The sequence below is a fragment of the Leptodactylus fuscus genome, chromosome 1 (assembly GCF_031893055.1).
Source record: "Leptodactylus fuscus isolate aLepFus1 chromosome 1, aLepFus1.hap2, whole genome shotgun sequence".
In the NCBI taxonomy this organism is placed as follows: Eukaryota; Metazoa; Chordata; class Amphibia; order Anura; family Leptodactylidae; genus Leptodactylus; species Leptodactylus fuscus.
The window spans coordinates 57850970-57873306 of NC_134265.1; the positions used below are offsets into that span (position 1 = coordinate 57850970).

The 22337-nt window shown below is 40.9% G+C and overlaps 1 protein-coding gene across 4 annotated transcripts in view; it reads right to left on the minus strand.

Annotated features, from left to right (window-relative positions):
* The window catches only part of SSBP2 (single stranded DNA binding protein 2), a 146592-nt gene that overhangs the window by 70957 nt on the left and 53298 nt on the right, over positions 1–22337 (minus strand). For all 4 annotated transcript variants that reach the window (XM_075271250.1, XM_075271258.1, XM_075271267.1 and 1 more), the window contains exons 3-4: positions 14221–14282; positions 11451–11535 (exon numbers count right to left, since the gene is read on the minus strand). In XM_075271250.1, the coding sequence (XP_075127351.1) occupies positions 11451–11535; positions 14221–14282 (147 nt within the window). The remainder of the gene's footprint in view (positions 1–11450; positions 11536–14220; positions 14283–22337) is intronic.

Genomic DNA, 22337 nt, shown 5'->3' on the forward strand with positions numbered 1-22337 from the left:
AAGGTGTATACATAGCAGTACATACATTACTATTATTATGGATATCAAATGTGCCATTAATTCCAGGGTGCTATACGTGTGAAAGAAGGGTACGAGTACATAAAATGAAACAAACAAAACAAAAAAACATGAACTGAGTAACAGTCAGGGCGTCTCTACATAAGTGTTTTCGTTTTGTTAGGGTTTTTTTTTTTCAAAATGTTGATGTTAAGGGAGAGTCTGATGTGTTATAGGTAACAAATTCTAGAATACGGGTGAAGCACGAGAGAAATTCTGAAAACTGGGCAGCACAGTGGGTCAGTGATTACCACTGCAGTCTTGCAGTGCTGAAGTCCTGGGTTCTAATCCTTCCCTTGACAACATCTGCAAGGAGTTTGTTTGTTCTCAGAAATTCTGAAAATGATGAAATGGTGAGCATACATGATGGAGGTTTTGTGAGGATTTGTAGAGAAAGGATCTAGGAGTGGGACAAACTATTGGTCTCAACTTTCATCAATTTTTTTTTTTTCATCTTGCTGAAAGACTACAAGACGACTACATGACAATTTTCTGTTATCTTTTCAACCAGTGACCCCAAAGAGTTAACAACCTACTACCAAGCACTTACTATTACACGTTACCCTGTCTATTGAGTTCATACAGTAAAAAGAACAAAATGCAAATTAAGAAAAAACTAAAAAGTGAAGACGTGCCATCCGTCTACTCTTTGGATTTCTATATCAGTCAGCTAGTACTAAAAGAATTTCCTATACAAACACACGCTCAACTTGGCCAAGGATGCATGTTTTCTGAATAGGGAAAGGGGAATTAGAAGACGCCAGGCCCTATAGCTTCCCTGAAAACAAAGGAATCTATTTCAATTCCACATTCCCAAATTCCTATCCTTCCCAATGGGAAAAGAGTCAGGAGACCTCTATATACAACAGAGTCATTCAAATCATGCAAAATCCCTCTTGTATCTCAAGTGTATGGGGTGAAATTCACCATACTGTAGAAATCAGAAATATGGCGCTGCCCCTAAATATGGCGGACTGTTTAGGGGGCACAACAGGCATCAATAGTTTTATTGCTTTCACATGCCTATACTGTACGTAACAACATGAAATTTACATAATTGTTAGGATATTCCTGCCAACCCTGTGACAAAAGCAAACTCAGCGGGTCATCTCCTTCTATGATCTGCTCTGCAAAGGTTATGTATTTTCTAACACTGGGGGTTTACATCAGAAATAGATGACCCATGTGTTTTTTAATAGACTGCAGCGAAAAAAGCAAGAATCCTACTGAAATGTGAAACTGCATGACTGATCCCTGTACTAAAAATGAAGTCAGAGGGAAACCACTGAAACCCACAAGATGCAAGAGTAAAGTCAAGACCTAGAAAATGCATTGCACGATGTCCTTTACACAAAGAGATAAAGCTGTCGGGAAAGGTATCACAATGGCCATAACTGTGGGCTGCATTTTACTATTTGCATCCTGCAAAAATCACAAAACTCAGATATCAAACACACATATGTAGCACTGTGTAACATGACTTTCTGCAGCATGAACACTTTCTGTGCTGTTATATCCTATCTGAAACGGCAACAAAAGACATTGAAAACCTATTGAGAGAATTAACACTCTGTGCAGCGCTGTTAATGCATTATGAGTCATGTTAACCTTTGCTACATACGTACACAAAATGTGTGTGTGTATATATGAGACAGTCCAGGTGTAGATCCTTAGCTCATTACCAAACCATAAAAAGCTGCAGTGCCTGCAGTTAATGGCAGTTCCATGAGGTGAAAGGAGGTGTATGGGTCTGTCCTGTAACCCTGAGTCCGGTGAGACTATATTGCTCCTGTTTTGTTCATGGGGCTGTAAGTATGCCACATGTATAGTTAGGTTATCCTTATCCGTTCTGTTTAGTTAGGTTTTTATTTTGGTTTTGCCTGAAGTTAAAGAGGACCTTTCACCGATTTGGGCACGGGCAGTTCTATATACTGCTGGAAAGCCAACAGTGCGCTGAATTCAGCACACTGTCGGCTTTCCCGATCTGTGCCCGGTGTAAAGAGCTAGCGGTGCCGGTACCGTAGCTCTTTACAGTCAGAAGGGTGTTTCTGACAGTGTCAGGAACGTCCTTCTCCACAGCAGTGCCTATCTATTCTGTACACCGTCAGCTTTATAACTGTACATAACATACCCCATCTTAAAGGACATAAAGGTCCCCTTGAAGTGGTCTATATGTAATACTACTTTCCCTTGTAGCAGCCTCAGCAAGGAAAATTAATAACCAATAATAATTTGCTCCAGGAAAATTCTTCTGTTGGGTCTGAGATTAAAGAGATTGTCTAATGAGAAAATTCCTTTAAAAAACTGCTAGTCTCGTCGTCAATACATAGGAGATAACAAACGTGGCACTATGAAAGGCTAATAGCCGAGGCAGCCAACGCTTCCCGTCATCCATGGTTTGAGAGGTTCACTTGGCCTTCTAAAGAGGAGATCAGCGCTTTATAACCAAGATTTACGGCAAAGACATTTCATTTAGAAAACCTGAACACCATGTAGTGATAAAATAGGTGCGAGACAAGAAGCCAACCTTTCAGCTTGGATTTTCTACACTAAATGTAAAGTTTCTGTTCTTAACCATTAACCTTCTCCCAGTAATATTTTTCATTTTTTTCTCTTGTAAAATGATCCTTTTTTTATATAATTTCAAAATTATTGCAAAGCTCCCATTTCTTTTTATACCTTATTCAGAATGAAGACATTTCAGAGGTATTATGGGGATGCTTTACACAGCCTGGCTTGGAGAGTCTCCAACAAGATTAAGAGATCTCCACAGTACAGCGTCTCAAACGTGACTGTATTCACTGCTGAACCGAAGTATAGCACTATGTACTGGGTAAAGGATCTACAGGAGTGAAGGATCAGGATAACATCCACTATAGTGTGCGTAGGGGTATAAAAGAGACAACCACTGTAGTTCAAGTAAGAGATTATCTGAATGACTGAAGACCAGAAAATGGACACCAGCGGATCTCATTGACTATGACCGTTCCAAAGCTGTGGAGAAAAAAAAAAGTCCTCCATGTAGACTCCAGCGCAGATGTGAACATAGCCTTAGACTCAATCCCTGGCTGCAGCAATGACCTGACAGCTGTTGGCAGAGCGGTCGCATCCTGTGTGTAAGGGCTCATTCACACTGGGCAAGAGGGGGCAGATTCTGACACAGCTCAGAATCCGCCCCCTCACAATAGAGGTCTATGTAGACTGCTAGCTTCCTTTTTTCCATGTTCTGGCTCACGGAAAAAAGAAGCAAACTGCCCTTTCTTCAGGTGGATTCCGCGGCCGAGTCAGCCCCGGCGTCCACCTTGCGACAGCACCCTCCGGGCTAGACCCATTCATAGGCCCGCATCAGAATCAGGACCAAAATACGTGGTCCCGTGCCCCGTGTGAACGAGGCCTAAAGAGGGCCCAAGAATTCCTGATTGGATGATATGATACGGATGTTGTGTGTGCCATATTGAAATAGGGGAAAATTCCTTCCTAATTAGGAATTATAAATCTCTGGTTCAACATCACATGTCCAAAAATCCAACACCCAAAACTTACAATAATTTTTACTTTCCAGGCCTCTCGAGTACCATACCTCATACAATGTCCACACACATATCATTCTACCAAAACAATGTAGAACCTGTATCCGTTCCATAGTTTAACACAGTATATACAGATGTAGCATAGTCATTTTCCCCTATACAACCCTGCTACATGTACACTAGTTACTGTGATTTCTCCCTATACATGATACCTGCATACTAGTTACTGTAATTTTACTCTATACATGATACCTGTATACTAGTCACTGTAATTTTACCCTATACATGATACCCAAATACTAGTTACTGTGATTATACACTATACACATCAGTACATGGATACTAGTTACTGTGATTTTTTCCCCTATACATGTATAATAGTTGCAGTAATTTTTCCCTATACATGTATAGTAGTTAGTGTAATCTTGCAGTGATTTTATCCTGTATACCCAAGTGCAGAGAGTGGAGCCCGAGCACTTACATAACCGGAATTAAAGTTTATTTGTAAGACACAAACTGCGACTTACTAAACCTGAAATGTCAGCTACTTGTGCATTGCAAGCAGGGAGGAGAAAGTAAATAAAGATTAGTGTAAGACGCCCATCGTTCTTACAGAAAACTCCTGTGCATATCCTGGAGAGTCAATGTATGAGGAAATAATATTCTGTAAAAATTCTGAATAAAGTCCAAAATAGTAGGGACAGAAAAGCAGATATTAAGAGAAATCCCACATTCAATAGAACTACTCACATAAGGGTGACCATACACTATACATAGCAAGCACTTTTTTTGGCTGACAGCTATTCCTCATGACCCCAAACACATGTAAAGCTCAGATTTTCCAATTCTCTGAATGGGGAGAAATAGCTTTCAGATACCTCTCCGACAGCAGCTATTCTGAGAACAAAAGGATCAGGCATACTAAAATCCAACAGCCCCATCCTCCAGCTTCTATTGTCGAGATACTGCCGTTTTTGTTGACATGCAAATGAGATCTTCAGAGCAATAAGGGCTATGTGGCTTAACAGTTTGGGGAAGGAGAACACCCTCATTGCGCCAAAGAGCTCATCTGCATATCAACAGAAACAGCGATACTTCGGCAACGATTCACAAAAGGAAAACACCATTTGACCCTAACCTACCCAGCTAGGATTGGGTTAATATGCTGGGCTCTGGTGAGAAACTCCCTTTAAAGAGAATCGTGTCAGTTTTTAATAAATAAATTATGAATAAAATAAAATTTTTGAATTTTTTTAAAATAATGTTTCATAGTGGTGTTCTGCTTTGGTCCATCTGGAAACCTATGAATATTTGACAACCATTTTTCAGGCCAATAACGTGTCCCTACAGTCTAACACGGTCGATACTTAAACCAGACAATAATAGATTTATACCATTTCCAGGAAGAATAACAGAGGGATGTCACAATGCAATATATTAAAAAAATAAAATAAAAAGTTCTAGAATTATTACATAAAATACAAGTATTTAGTAAATTGGACATGTGCAGGAGAGTTCTACGTGTCAGTAATGAATTTTTTATTGTATAAATTATACGGCACAGTAAAGATTCTGAAATGACTTCGATCTGTTACCCAAGATGATTTTGTTTTGTTCCTCATAGGTTCTTTAATATTTACACTGAAGAACCTTTATATACAACAGACAACTAAAGTTGTTACAGTGGAGAAATACTGGAGAAATACAAGTGTCTAGATGCTCCTGGCATGTTCAGGAAAGAAACGACTTATTCATGGTAAATCAATGTGTACTTAAGCTGTAGATTTCCTTAAAGGGTGTGGGAGGCAACAGCGGGAACTCCAGAATAATCAGCCTCTATTGTGCACAGTCTATCCACATCACACACTGCTCTGACTTATAATAGATTTCAGCTTTAATAGGAGTGGAAACTTTGCCATAAGTACTATAGTCCTGTATATGCTGTGCAAGAGGGTCCTTTATGTATTGGCACTTCTCAACATATGGCATTAGCTACACCTATAGGAGGAAGCAAAGAAAATGGGCACAGACTAAGCAATTATATCATAGGTTTCAGGTCATGTCTTTTCTATAACTTTTCTTTGCCGTAAATCCTACAATAATCCTGGACCCATAGGCTATACATGTATACTGTCTGACGTGCAGCGCGGTAAAAAAGGCCAAAGCCTTGCATGTCACAGCCATACAATTCATACAAATACGGGCGGGTTCACACCTGCGCCCCGGTCTCTGCTTTCAGTTTCTGTCTTCTGCCCAAGAAACTGGACAGGAGACAGAAACCTGCAGTCATTTTTCAAACCCATTCATCTGAATGGGTTTGTAAAGTGTCCGCCTGTGAGCGTTTTTTGGTCTCCGCAGTGAAAGTTGTTTTTTTTTAACTGGACACAAAGTCGGACATGCAGGACTTTGTGTCCGTTTTTTTTTTTTTTTTTTTTTAAAAAAAAAACGGATTCGCCGCAGAGACCAAAAAACACTCACAGGTGGACTTGGTCTGCCTGTTTTCCGTGCCCTGTCGGCAGAAGACGGAAACTGAAAGCGGAGACCGGGGCGCAGATGTGAACCCATCCTTCGTAATATATTCTTTCACAAGGCTCCATGGTAGAGCTTTACTTTAAGGCCAAGGCCCCACTTTGCAAAAAAAAAAAAAAAAAAACTCCAAAAACTGTGTGTTTTACACGATCTGCAAAGCGGAAGGGATTCTTGCTAACCTCATCCTCACATTGTTGAAAAATATCCACACCAGAAATGCTGCGATTTCAAAAGCCACTGCGTTTTTGTAAATTACAGAATGTCAATTATACTTACGGAAATGCTGGCAATTTCTGTATCGGTATAATAGGGACATTAAGTCAGTCTGCAGAGGAAAACTATGCAGACTTTCTCTGAAAAGCGCTGCGGGAAAAAAAATCATGATGCATTTTTGCTGCGGCTCACTACGTGGGACCTTAGCCTAAAGGGATTTTACTCCTCATCCCCTATCCACAGAAACATACACTTAGAGAGCTGTACACGACCATCTCCTTTGTAGTGGTCATACATGAGCAACACCACAGCATATACATACAACGACTCCCATTCTCATATAGGCAGAGGGTTTCCACATTCCAGACCCTGAGTAATCGGACACTTATCACCTATTCTTGAAAACCCCCTCTGAAGTATAACAGTATGGACCAGACATTCTTCATAACATACTAGACCAGCTGTCACCTACACTGACCTAGTCCCCTGACCACAGAGCATAATGTCGTTGCGACTATTACTAGGAACCATTCCCATTGGCCCCCACACCACAAATTACTAAATTATACTGAAGCACAGACGACCAAGAAAAGCTTAAAGGGGTTCTATCAGCAAAATTAAGCGGGGATTCAGGGTCCGACGTCATCTTCAGCCATACCTCCTCTTCCAGTGATGTCTTTGGGTCCCATCTTCCTCCGGAGCTCGTGAACTGGCATTGATAAAAAATGTGCAGGTGCATGCGCAGTAGTAACATGCTACTGCGTATGCATCCACGCCATTTTTTATCAATGGCAGTTCGCTGGAGGAAGACAGGACCCGAGGACATCGCTGGAAGAGGAGGTGTGTCTGAAGATGACGTCAGACCCTGAATGCCTGCCCACTGCGCATGATAGATAAGTTTCACATATTCTTTTTTAGGGTTTTATTTTAAAACAGGGGGTAGTTTAATATAACTTTAGCGGTGCCTGAATAGCCTTTTTAAAGGCTATTCACGCATATGTGGGGCTCTATCAGCATGATTTTGTTGATAGAGTCCCTTTAATTCTATATTCTAATGGATTTAGCCGAGGACTTTAAGAAAAAAAAAAATAGAAGTTCTTAATTTGTGTTCCTGTGAATACAAGGAACTAACACCCCTGATATAAAGTACTGAATTAATAGATTTCACTTTTTGCTTTTTTAATAATTTGGCAATATTTCACAATTAAGGTAATGGTAGAAAAATTTACTGTCATGGAGATGTCAGAAAGACATGATCCCCAGCTAGACTCTATACTTCACACTTGCTGGATACAGATGACAGCCAGGAGGTGACTTGGAAAGGATTTACGTTAACAAGATTCGGGAGCCGATATTATCCTAATCTTCCTATGCCAAAGTGATCACCATAATCTCTTGAGGTTACGTTGATCCACACCCGACTGCAAAAACATGGAAGCCTAAATAATGGCACATCTAAAGACTTATTTACTTCTTGGTAGTAGCTATATATATTTCCTATCTATCTATCCATCCATCTATGGCTCCACTATTGGTCAGCAACATGGGTCATTATCTTGCCAATATGGCGGATGGGTGCACCACAGCTATGGAAGGGTTTCAGTAGATACAATGTGTATCGTACAGTAATACAACAACCTTGTAACGAAAGTCAATAAAAACAGATCCATTGAGTTCTGTTGGGTTCATGTTATCGGGAAAAGATGGAGCACGTTAGTTATGTTAATAACTGTGAAAAACAGCCATGTGAACAGGCAAATCAAAAACGTCTATCATAAGTCAGTTTTTCATGATCGTGTAAATAAGGCCTCACAGCACCAAATTTTTGAGACATAATCCTGGCAAATTTCTTTTGTCCTGGCATGAAAGGGGGGCGATGTTTATGGAAAGTTTGTGCCGTTAAGTGAGTAGTGGGTAGTGAAGAGTCTCAGGAGCAAAGATTAAAGGGACAATTTTTACCAACAAAAAGTTGTTATGTATGCCAAGATCTGTGCTGCCAGCCATATATATAGCAAAGCTGATGGTAGAAGAAACGTATATGCTAAAGAGAAATAGGAGCTGCAAAGGGAAAAAAAATCCTACTGTATACATAAGTCTGGGCAAAAGAACTTGTGCTCTTACATAATATGGCAAGGCTTGGAAACTAAATCTGGCAAATCCACTGACAAATTTTTATACAGTGAAGCCTCTTTGAGATGAGCTAACTAGCAGGGAAAAAATGGTCTTGTATGGGAGTGAAAGCACCATATGCAATATCTGTAACTCCTGTAGTTTTCACGCTGACCATCAAGTCTAATAATAGCCCAACATTTCCTGTTCTGTAGAGATCACTCCTTTCATCTCAGGAAGAGATCAGACACATAATACAGATAATACAGTATCAGGGCACGGTCACGTCTCCTCCCTGTCCATGCACACGTCACAAAGCACGCCTAGAACATCTCTAGATTGTTGCTGCTTATTGTCCATGTTGCTGATGTAAAGCATCATTCTAAATGAGGTTAGAACTTCAGCTCTGGCCCCACCACAATCTTGCACAGAAAATAAAATACAACTTTTATAAACTATAATATATATATTTATATATTGGATACATTCCCTTTAAAAGTGTCTTCCAGATTGCAGTGGGAACAGATGGTCACTAACTTATTTATAGCCTGCTTTTTGGAGGTCAGTTTACCCAACCTTTCAATTATACCACTAGAACCGATGAGAGCGGATATTCATTTAATTAAACTTATGCATAGTAGATGAGACGTCCTTAAAGGAGACTCTTAACAGAAAAGGAACCTTACAAGGACCTCTTGATGTCAAGCTCTGCATTTCAGGACTGAGGGAAACAAATTGCTGAAAATTGAACATATACCATGTGTGCTATCAGCTTCTAATCAGACTATTAGGATGCAGCCGCCCCTTTCGGAAAGTCCAATATACCTAGCAAATTTATTAAAAATACCCAACATACAATTTTTAGTAAAGCATATATCCATATTTAAGAAGTATTTCTAGTTAAAGCACCTGTATTCAGACTCTGTGGAGGGTAACAAAGGTAACAAGCAGAATTGCGAATGCAGCTCTGGAGTATAGTACAGACAGAAAGGCAGACTGTATAAGTATAACAATAAGGATTAAAATTTGCACGTAAGTTTTTCTATATATAACCTCAAAATGGTGTTGTAGCAAAGAATGGATAGCAAACAACAAGACGGCCGCATGTAAATAATTCAGGAAGCGGCACCTTCTTTTCTCCAGTTTCATGATTTAGCGCCAAACACCAAAAATAACTTCACACTTCATCCTGTAGCTCACACAAAATTGACAAATATTTCATGTACAAGCCAAACAACAATCTTCGCATGGCATGAAACATATGCTCAGCACTGTAAGTTTATGCCGCTGTCAGATTGCTATATAATAGTGACCTGACGACAGAGTAAACCATGTTCTCCTCACTGAATCTACACGGAAGTCACCGGATAAGATGTAGAGAGCAATGCAGACACTGAGCCACACGAGTATGAAACACAGCAGCCCTGCCATGACAGGACCAAAGGCCCAACCACATCATGAACATGGCACTGGTATGTCTCGAGGCGTCGCCGTCATGACGCCCCAAAGTCCATCAGGCCCCGAGGAACCATAGTTAGCATATGGCACACTATTTATGTACTAGGCCTCCTGAATAAGTGCTCAGGAAATGGCGTTACTAAAAGCGCCTTATAGACATTCTTACATTACGTTCACATTAGCTTCAGCTCTCCGGACTACTAAAATAGCAATTACATATGGTGCCCAACACACCACATGGACTATGAAGGGGTCCATTGTTTTAAAACTAAAAAAGGCCATATTTTTCACGTCAGCGGGAATTATCAGGCAGAATCCTCCTGAACATCGAATGTGATGCTTTCAGCTTTGTAAATATACCCCACGGCATAATTCAACCGGAATCTGTCTCCCATGGCAGAGATAGCATATACCCGAATATCAGACCGCTTTAACCCAAGTTTATAGATATCTGGGGTGAAAGTGAAGAATCCTTGAGACAGATACACAAGCCAGAAAAACGGCATCCAGTAACTTTCGCCATGCCCCATATTTGCTGAAATTTCTTGGCACCAAACTAACAGCAAATTCATCCAATGATATGAGGGTGTATTTAAAGGGGCTGTCTGGTTTTAGATAAAAAAAAATTGTCCATGGGCAGGAAATGTTTTAAAAACACAAACTGAGGACTAACCAACTTTATAAGTCTCCTATACTACCTGTCATTGTTAGGGTCCATTCACACAGAGGAAAATGGTGAGGACTTTGGTGTGGAATTTCAGCGCTGAAAAAAAAGCCTTCCATTGACTTTAATGGGTTCCTTCTTCTGCTAGCAGAATTTCAGCGCTGAAATTCCACACCAAATTCCTCACCATTTTTCTCCGTGTGAATGGACCCTTAGGCTGGTCTTACAAGACCGTATTGATTGTACGGTCTGTAAGTTGCTGATCAGCAGCACTAGTTGCTGATCGGCAACATAGATACCGCAGACGCCCGTGTCCTGCCACACTCGCCCATAGAACTCAAGACTCAAGACAGTGCCGCAATTCACGGCCTTTGCGGACCTGCTCTATAAAGTGCGGACCTCGGTTGCGGCCAGGCACACCACGTATAAAACATCCGGTGGTGTAAGAGGCCGCACTGAATATAATGTGTCTGCAAATTGTCCGCAATTGAAAACCCTCAATTACGGACCATTTGCGGACTTACATTATGGCCGTGTAAGACCAGCCTTAGTCGATAGGCTGTGGGAGAAACATCGACAGTGCGTGACTGCTGTGACCCACTAATAAACAGGGACCAAGTAGTGCTTGATGGGTTTTTAAATTTTTTTTTAATACATACACATTGCCTGCCCGTGTCCAATTTTGATTCCAACCTGGACAACGTCTTAACCATGTTTCACCTATAAAAGCTGCAACCAACCTAACATACAATGTATCCAAGAACAGCACCATAACCAATCTACAACAAAACCATACAGCACAATGTGTTCGTAGCAGTAAAACTCTTTACATATGAGAATGTAACTCAAATGCTGAAGAAAATGCGCCATAAAAAGCGCTCGCCACTTACGTAATCATGAAAGGCCTTTGCTTCACTTGAATGTTCACAGGTTTCTCGTCTCTCTGGAGCAGCACAGTACAAATCCCAAAATACACTGAAAAACAGGCAAATAAAAATTTAATAAAACAGCCGAAAGACAAATATTCCTAAAAAGTTCACATGAAGGTTTATGCATGTGGATTTTGGCAGGTTTTATCACCAAAATCCACATCAAAAACGCCACACTAAAGTACCATTGTTTTCAAGCGTACAGAAAAATGAAGAAATCTGTTCTATCTTGACAAGTTTCCTTGCCAAAAATAGCAGTAAAAACCTTGTTGGGTGACTTCAAACATAGTAATGTGGGGAAAAAAAACACATTGACACATTACCTCATCGGCTTTTTACTTGACACCAAAAAATTGGGGCTGATTTATCAAGGGTCGTGAGCCAGAAGAAGCAAGGACCTGACATAGACTTTTGTGCAAGGACCCTGAAGGATGTGCCTAATTTATAGCAAGACGTGCACGGTGTCAGAAGTTGGGTGCAAACTTTGGAGGGACAGGGATTATCAAGACTGGTACAGAAAACGCTAGCCTTGATAAATCAACATAACCTTACAAAAAATCTTTAATATATATGATTTTTAAAGAAATTTTCACAACTTTGACCCCCCCCCACTGATCAGGAGAACAGGGAACTTTCATCCCCCCCATGCTGAATGGAGCGGTGGTCGGGCAGCGCACACACTGCATTGGGTTATCTTCCTATAAAACATAAAGATTGGGTTACAATTACATTGGGTAAAGTTGGTCGTCATTACAACAGATACCCCAATCTCTCACAGCCTCAAAGTTATATAGTGAAATAGGAGTACAGCATATATATTATTGAAGACATTGGTGCTATGGGAGCCAAGATGGCAGCTACACTGGTTTCTCTTGATAATCTTAAAAAAACAAAGACAACAAAAGGCAGGTCAAGGACTTTTCAATTTTAGGGGAGACCAAGCTTAAAATGTGGATACCCCAAAACAATCCCTGTCTAAATAAAGTTACATTTACATCAGTGCTGGCATACACCCGTCGCAGAATCTGTCTGAAATCATGGACTGCAAAGCACTGCAAACATCAGAGAAAACAATGGATACCTTACAGACGCCATTATAGTCAATGTGGTCCCTTGGGATCCATAGTTGTCGGCCATTAGTTCTTCTCTGCCTTTACGATTTAGTCCTTTCCTCTAGTCTTACGACAGAGCACAAACAGTGGATCACAGGACACAGATGAACGCGCCCTAACATAGTATACTGTTCACGGAATTATAAAATACACAAATACGTTGGTTTTAAAGCTAGAAAAATATTGTCTTGAATCAAAAATAGGCCGCCTACCATAAAAAATGAATAACGACCTCAGAATCTCCCAAAGGGTTTCATCAGCCATCTTGATTTTCCATTCTGTTGAATGAAGTCCAGATTTTTACCCTCTAGGATGGGACAGAAGCTGTAGAGCGGCTACTAAAGCCGAGAAGCTGAAATATTAATGACAATCTAGGCATCTAGACGGTTTGTTCTTTGCTTGTTGGAGCCGATGTGCTCAGACACACGCTGCTGAAGATGATTAATAGGAGTTCTTATGAGTCTCCATAAAAGCTTTAGACGTGCACTTATTGGCGGGTCTCCGGATTCTCAATGCACGGGCACATACGGCAATCAATGAGTATTGAGAAAAGCTATTAGGGGACTATATATGTGTACGGCTATGTGAATAAGCACAGATAGGGCTGGTGTGAATTGTAATCTAACTGCTTACAGCTGAAAATGACACAATCTAATACTCATCCAGAATAAGGGGATTCAGCAATCAAGGTATACTCCAAGACGGGATACTGAGGACCTAACCTTAGGATAGGCCTTGAATATCAGATCAATAAAAGGGTCCGCACATGGCTCCCCCACCGGTCAGCTGATCAGAGCACAATGTAGACAGAAAAAAAACAGTAGACAGCGTTGTACACCCAAGGGACCATGTCACATTATTGCTATTCACAAAGACTAGACCGCCGCTGGCTCTGTACACAGTGCTGAGAACCGTTAAATAACAGGCAGGCCAGGAGTTGGACCCTCATCGATCTGATTCTGACAACCTACCCTAAGCATAGGCCAGCAATATCCAGTCTTGGACAGCCCTGTTAAGGAACAGAACTAAAAGTAATAACAGAGCCTTACAAAGTCAATTCTTCTTTCAAGAGATGATAGTCAGATTATTGCTGCAGGTATGGCTTCCAGTGACTGGCCATGTAATGCATACAGTAATAAAAGATTGCACTCCAATTCCATAAATGTATTTTTATGAGGCAGTGCAAAGTTTAGACCTCAGTTGGGGTCTTAAAGGGGGTGGCCAGCCTGAGCAAGTTACTCCCCATGGAGTGGTGCGCACTATTCAACCAACCACTCCATTCATATTTATGGATAGGGGCTAACTTGCTGCGACTGGCCAACCCTTTTAATGCAGGACATTGATGTGCCATGTCCATTACAGCTGAAGCCACTGTTGTAAAGCAGATCTCCATTCTGGCTTATACTACAGAACAGGGTCTGGGCAAGTACGTTTCCTCCATGACAATCATATGCCCTAACTGGGCAGACACAATGGGGTTATCCTTTTACAACAACATCTATGGTTACTCTCAAGGTTTAGTTTACATTTTCGTTAGCATTTTTACTTTTGATGATTTTTACGGTTGTTTTCTATCGCACAATCCCTTATACCTCACGATACATATAAGCAATACTTACCACCACCATGAGTGTAGGAATCCTGGGGGTTCGCCCAATGTGATATTTTTCTCCCATCTTATCTGGAATGAAGAAGAACATTTAAGAGTTAAATCTAATGCTACAGCTTCGGTATATAGAAAGACAAGTCACCGACGCCTGAGCAGTTAACATGAGAAGTGGAGCAATAATGCCTACAAGTGATCAGGGGTAATGGCTTATAGACTAAAAAGCAGCGTTCAGGAGTGTACAGAGCGTCTGGATACATGCAATCTGAATTACTCCCAAGGGATAGTGTTGCTACTCAAAACACAATATATAGCGTATACAAACAACTATAATATGGTGTCCGTGTAGCGGTCCAAGACCGGATTATTTTTTAATGAATTGGTAACGATATGAAATAAGAATAAAATATTAAATTTTACAATGTGATATATGAGGCATTTCTTTGCAGTAATGATTAGCATAGTACACTAAACAAAGGTATGCTGTGCCAAAATGTATACCATACAAAAAGGTATACCATACCAACGGGCAGGTCTGTAGCTAGCAAAGGGCATGAGCCCTGGGTGCGGAATGCCATAGGGGGCACTAACAAGCCACTTTGCCTTGGTAAGTATATTTAAACAGGATCTGTCCTGAGTTTTTCCCCACATGGACCCGGGATCATACACATATGGGGCCACAGACAATAATGGTCAGTGTGTTTGCTGTGGAAACACTTCGAGGCTACGGCCTCACGGGATGTCCCGCAGCAAAAAAGCACTGAGGGAAAAACGCGGTGGCAACGCATCGTGGTTCTTCCTGCAGCTCTTTAGACAAAAATTTTGCAGAGTTTTCCTCCGCAGACTTTCTGTTACAAGTACCTATGGGGAAACCACGGGCGTTCCCGTATGGTATAACTGACATGCTGAGATTTCCAAAACCACGCCGGTTTTGGAAATCGCGGCATGTCCACTCCACAGTTTTTCTTGCAAAGTGGGCTTGGGATTCGCTTGAATCCTATCCACTTTGCCCTTACAGTAAAACGCCACGATTTTTCCCACGGTGTTTCCATCCCATGCGGCCCCGGCCTGACCAAGCATACCTTTGTATGTATGCAGCCTTAGGATAAAGGTGCAAGGGCAGGGATTGCAACAGATTCGCCGATGTGAACTTGCCAACATCAAATCCAAGGCAGTGTAGAATGGCACTATATTGGATTTCTACAAAGCCCAGAGCAAGAAGGAACCAGCTTCATAGGTTCTCCCATGACTTTCTATGTTTGCAGGTCTTTGCAGCTTGCAGGCTTTGCAATGCAAAGTTTAAGGAATTTCACACAGAGCATTGTTTGGGGAAAAAAAGCCAATTTCATCCACATTTCAACGTTGCTTACTACAACATCCATGTGAATGTAGCCTTAGGCCTCCTGCACACAACTGTAGTGGTTTTTACTGACCGCAAATACTAATCTGCAATCCACAAAAAATACATGTGAAAGGGGCCACACGGTGGCTCAGTGGTTAGCACTGCAGCCTTGCAGTGCTGGAGTCCTGGTGTTCAAATCCCGCCAAGGGCAGAAAACCATCTGCAAGGAGTTTGTATGTTCTCCCCATGTTTGCATGGATTTCCATCCCTATATTTCAAAGACATACTGATAGGGAAAAAATGTACATTGTGAGCTCTATGTGGGGCTCACAATCTACATTAAAAAAAAAAAAAAAAAAAAAACACAACACGTGACACTGCATGTCATCTGCAAAAAGACTTCTATGATGCCCTACACTTGTATGTGTTGCAGATGCGGAAAAAAAATAGGACATGCTTCAGAATCTGCTTTTTCTCAATGTGGGGTCTCAGCCTACAAGGGTCTTGGAGGAATACAAACAAGACACCTCCAAGAAAAACCTCAAAAGCTTTGCTTAACCATTGTTCAGATAGCATTGATACTGTAATTTTGTTCTGCAAAGCCTTCTACATACAATAGCAAAAAAGCCAGAATATTGCACCCCATGGAAAAAACTGGGGTCCTGAGGTCAGACAGATGTACATACATCCGGTAAGGAGCTGACTGCTGTGCAGAAGGACTCTTAATCCAAAAATTACATCAATATGTCCAAAGAGTCCTAAGCATTAAGTGTCATCACGTAGTTCTCGTACAAGCATATAACAAAGACAACAGATATTCTATAAAGCTTCAATTTAACAATTTATCCAGACATCCCAAAGTATATATTAAGAAGAGAACGGTACGATATTGATATACAACAGACTTCTATAGTAAGTGTTTTATGAGGTTATGAAATTCCTCTTTATTGAACACATTTACAAGCCTCAAAACAGCCAGAAAAGATTTTGCTCGGTATTCAAAAAGAAAAAGCAAAATAAATCACAAAGAGCTGGTCAATGAGGCAAGAGCCTTTACAGTAAATTCTGGGTGGGGGTCTGGGGACAGATATTCCAGTTGTACAACCATGACTTAATAGGTTAGATGGCTAAAAGATACTGAGACATCCCGAGTAGGAGTTTATGAAAGTAAAACAAAGACGACATTTACAACAATGAATCATTGGGGAGGTAAGCGACCTTCCAGGAAGCACAAATGAGGTATCCAAAAAGGACATACCAAATCCATGACCAAGCTCGTCATGATCACCTATTATTCACATTCTGGTTTTCCACCATAATCCAGTACAAATCTATATGTAGGAATCAGACTTTTTTTGAGGCAAAAAATTGGACTAATAGTGTGCAGAATGTGCTATAATATATATAAGTTTAGATTTTTGCAGCTACTGCACGGGTAATCATATATCATATCACATATCATATGGGTCATCACACATGTTACGATTTCATACAAGTCCTATCAGCTAAAGATGGTCATACACAATAAATAAAGGCAAGCCCTGCTAATGGATAACAGCGGGACGACTAATGTGTATGGGGACTCCTAACTCTATCCCCCCAAATGCAGGCGTTGGAGATAAGGATCAGGATTTTGAATTTCAACAAGTCTAGTGGCAGCACTGTGACCCAGCTGGAGTCCTGGGTTCAAATCCTACCATGGACAACATTTTCAAGGAGTCCTCATATGATACAGTGACCACAAGGTCTGTAAAAGCACTGCGGAATATGTTGGCCCTATACAAGTAAGCTAAATAAATAAATCAAACATGTCTAATCCTTTGCTCTGAGCCACCACCAGAAGTATCTATCAGCTCCTTATTCTCTATTCTCCATTGAGGCTATATGCAACTCCACCAAGACAAGCATGTACAGTGTTGGCCAAAAGTATTGGCACCGCTGCAATTCTGTCAGATAATACTCATTGTCTTCCAGAAAATGATTGCAAGCACAAACTCTTTGGTATTAATATCTTCATTTATTTTGCTTGCAATGAAAAAACACAAAAGAGAATGAAAAAAAGTCAAATCATTGATCAATTTACACAAAACTCCAAAAATGGGCCGGACAAAAGTATTGGCCCCCTCAGCCTAATACTTGGTAGCACAACCTTTAGACAAAATAACTGCGAACAACCGCTTCCGGTAACCATCAATGAGTTTCTTACAATGCTCTGCTGGAATTTTAGACCATTCATCTTTGGCAAACTGCTCCAGGTCCCTGAGATGTGAAGGGGGCCTTCTCCAAACTGCCATCAAGATATCTCTCCACAGGTGTTCTATGGGATTCAGGTCTGGACTCATTGCTGCCACTTTACAAGTCTCCAGGGTTTTCTCTCAAACCATTTCCTAGTGCTTTTTGAAGTGTGTTTTGGGTCATTGTCCTGCTGGAAGACCCATGATCTCTGAGGGAGACCCAGCTTTCTCACACTGGGCCCTACATTATGCTGCAAAATTTGTTGGTAGTCTTCAAACTTCATAATGCCATGTACACGGTCAAGCAGTCCAGTGCCAGAGGCAGCAAAGCAACCCCAAAACATCAGGGAACCTCCGCCATGTTTGACTGTAGGGAATGTGTTCTTTTCTTTGAAGGCCTCTTTTTTTTCCCTTAAACTCTATGTTGATGCCTTTTCTCAAAAAGCTCTACTTTTGTCTCATCTGACCAGAGAACATTCTTCCAAAACGTTTTTGGCTTTCCCGGGTAAGTTTTGGCAAACTCCAGCCTGGCTTTTTTATGTCTCTCGGTAAGAAGTGGGGTCTTCCTGGGTATCCTACCATACAGTCCGTTTTCATTCAGACGCCGACGGATAGTACAGGTTGATACTGTTGTATCCTCGGACTGCAGGACAGCTTGAACTTGTTTGGATGTTAGTCGAGGTTCTTTAACCACTATCCGCACAATCTTGTGTTGAAATCTCTCGTCAATTTTTCTTTTCCGTTCACATCTAGGGAGGTTAGCCACGGTGCCATGGGCTGTAAACTTCTTGATGACACTGCGCACGTTAGACACAGGAACATTCAGGTCTTTGGAGATGGACTTGTAGACTTGAGATTGCTCATGCTTCCTCACAATTTTGCTTCTCAAGTCCTCAGACAGTTCTTTGGTCTTCTTTCTTTTCTCCATGCTGAATGTGGTACACACAAGGACACAGGACAGAGGTTGAGTAACCTTTAATCCATTTCAACTGGCTGTGTGATTTAGTTATTGCCACCACCTGTTAGGTGCCTCAGGTAAGTAACAGGTGCTGTTAATTACACAAATTAGAGAAGCATCACATGATTTTTCAAACCGTGCCAATACTTTTGTCCACCCCCTTTTTATGTTTGCTGTGGAATTATATCCAATTTGGCTTTTTGACAATTCTTTTTGTGATTTTCCATTGAAGACAAATTAAATGAAGATAATAATACCAAAGAATTTGTGATTGCAATCATTTTCTGGAAGACAACGAGTATTATCTGACAGAATTGCAGGGGTGCCAATACTTTTGGCCAACACTGTATCTATATGAGAAGGTCAAGAGGGATATCTGCACAGAAACTGACCACAGATAACACTGTTGCCCTGTAACGCCTTCACCTTCTAGTCACAAAATAAGAAATCCTTTGCAGTCTCACCACCCTGCAATACAACTCCATTCACTTAATGAAGGAGTCGCAGGGCAACGCATTTTGGTCATGCAACAGGTCAAAACGCTATCTAAAGAACATACAAAACAGTTATATAATCTGTCACTGCTTCTGCCATGCCTGTTTCAGTAAAACACTCGATGTTCAAAATATATTATATATCCACCTTAAAATGAAAGCTGGGAGTTACCATTCACCTTACCCAATCCTCTGGCCAAATTTCTACCCACTGTATCAGATGGTGTTGGGACACACCCTACTGACATGATGCAATGATCAGTTGTCAATTCATTAATTTCCAGGAAGAATAACAGAGCAGTAGTACTCACTTTCAAGAAAATATGATGAAACACTTATTTTCTAGGAATAAGAATTTATTAAACCAGACGTGTCAGGAGAGCTGTCAGGTTGTGTTTTACAAGTGAGGTGTATCCATCCTTATAATTAAAATAGAATTCCTTTGGCATGTAATCAGCCATTTATTTCCCCATTGCCCAAACCAGTCCCCTATCACCTCTGCTGCACTACCTATATGTATACACGGTTTAGGGTTGATCGCTCTCCCGGCTATTTACATTTCTGTATCAGCAACTCATTTAACTGCTGTGCAAGGGCCATGCACCCCCACGACTGCGCCTGACGGACAACATTAACCATCATGGCACTGGGGAGAGATAAGGCAAGTGCTGCAGAAAGACCTGTTGCATAGAAGGCATCTGTGTATCTTAGACTCTATTTACACTACTGATGATCACAGGCGAGTGCTGCATGTAAACTGTCAGCAGAGAATACTTTTTGATGGATTAAAAACGCTCTTTATAGACCCAGCTTTTTAATTTTACCAAGTCAATGGGTCTATAAGAAGAAAAAAAAATAAATAAAATTAGATAGATAGATAGATAGGAGGGGGGGGGGGTCTATGAGCAGCCACAATATCAATGTATAGAATCTCCCATAAAATACTGGGAAAAAAAAAGAAGGTTTAAAAAAAATAAAGTTCTGAATCCCTCCTTTCCCTAGAATACATATAAAAGTAGAAAATTACTATGAAACACAAACACATTAGGTATTCCTGTCTCTGAAAGTGCCCGGTCTACTGAATATAGGGTATCTGCAGAGCTCCTGTTCCATCGGGAAGGGGTTAATAGGATCACTGCAGATACCCTATATTCAGCCAGGCTGAATTCCAAGTGGGGGGGGGGGGGGGGGAGAGAGAGAACAGTCCTCAAGCTCAGGGAAGGGGCAGACAGACAACCAAAACACCCCCTCCCCTTTCCCAGCAACTACTGCACCCAAAAACTCTGACCATTTTAATTTTTGAAATTTTCCAGTAGCTACTGCATTGCCCCCTCCTAGGGTTGTACTCGAGCCAGTAAATTTTCCCAGTTTTTTGTGGTAAAATTAGGGGCCTCGGCTTATATTCGGGTCGGCTTATACTCGAGTATATACGGTATTTCTAATTAAAGTACATTTATGTTTACGGGAAACCCCCTTTTAAATATGAAGTGATGATATGAAACATGGACCTTTCCAAGGCTCTGTTCACATCTCATCCAACATATATAGTCATACAATACTGCTGAATATATGTAATAAAGACTCTACATTTGGCACATAATTGGCTACTGAAGTGTATGGGCAAGATTCTCATATATAAGCCATTGGTTTAATGGTATTACCAATCCTCTATAGTTACCGTGTGATAGTACGGCTTCCCAGAAAGTGCTGTCTGCTTATGAGTATGGACCAAAGGAAGAGTGACAAACCCATGGCGAAGATCATAAAGCGCTCGGATTATTGTAGGCAGCAGCGATGATTATTCAACCTCAGTGTTAATAACTCATAAGCCACTTTTCCCAACTTATGTATTTTCAGCACTTCTAAATGCTCTCTTGTAGAACGCAAACCTCGATGTGCTCTCCCATGGGCTGACCCATCTGCCATGAAGCAGGAAAAGCAAGCTGTAAGCAAAAGTTAAAGATGCATGCTAAAATGAACTGGTTAGGAATATATCAGCATGTACTGGCGCTGAGAGGGAGCGCTCCAGAGCGTATGGGAAGAACAAAGCCTGTACAAACTGTATGTGAATATACAATATAATGTATATCTTGTATGTCTATGCTATAATAATGTGGGAAAGATAACAGAGGAAGAAGGAAAAAAAAACAAACACACATTTCAGTAGGATATCCATTCCCCAATGTAAAGGAGACTATCAAATTCAACCTTCTCAAAACCTAGAGTATGTGAATAAGCCAACCCTCTCATCATCTAACAGATACTGTGTAATAGAAGGGACAATATTGGGAAGTCAAAAGATGTCCTATGTCATAAGATAAAATAAGATAATCCTTTAATAGTCACACAGTGGGGAAATTTCAGTATGTTACAACAGCATAGTAATACAGATACAGGGTAATACACAGTAATATATTACAGAAGTAGACACACATAGCTGAGAAGAGAAGATATACTAGGAGTCCATAGCAGCTAAGTAAGAGAAGAAAGAAGGAAGATCTCAGAGTCATTTAGTTTTCTGTTCGGAGTGAGCTTCGCTTGGTCTGATGTAGATTATGTAACCTGACCACGGTTGGAAGGAAGGACCTGTGATAGCGCTCCTTCTCACACTTGGGGTGAAGCAGTCGGTCACCTACAGTGCTGCTAAGTGCCATCAAGGTCCCATACATGGGATGGGAATTATTCTCCCGCATGGAGCTCACCACAGACAGTATCCTTCTGTCACCCACCACCTGTACTGGGACCAAGGGGCTCCCCAGGACAGAGCTGGCCCTCCTGATCAGCCTGTCAAGTCTATTTCTGTCTCTAGTTGACATACTAGCAGGCTACCCCGAGGAAAAAAAAAAAAAAAAAAAAGGGGTGATACAAAAGGTTTAGAATTACAGACTATATAACCAATGCCAGGCCATATATATGTGTGCAAGTATTAAGCAAGGTGGGGCGGGACGGGACTAGTTTTTTTGTACTATGCAATTGGTCATAATTCTGTAATTCTGTCCGTTTATGGAGAGGACCATCTATAGAGCAGATAGAAACTTCCAATAAAAACATTGGAGACTTCACAATTTTTACCTTTTTCTCACAAAAGAAGCAACAATTTGA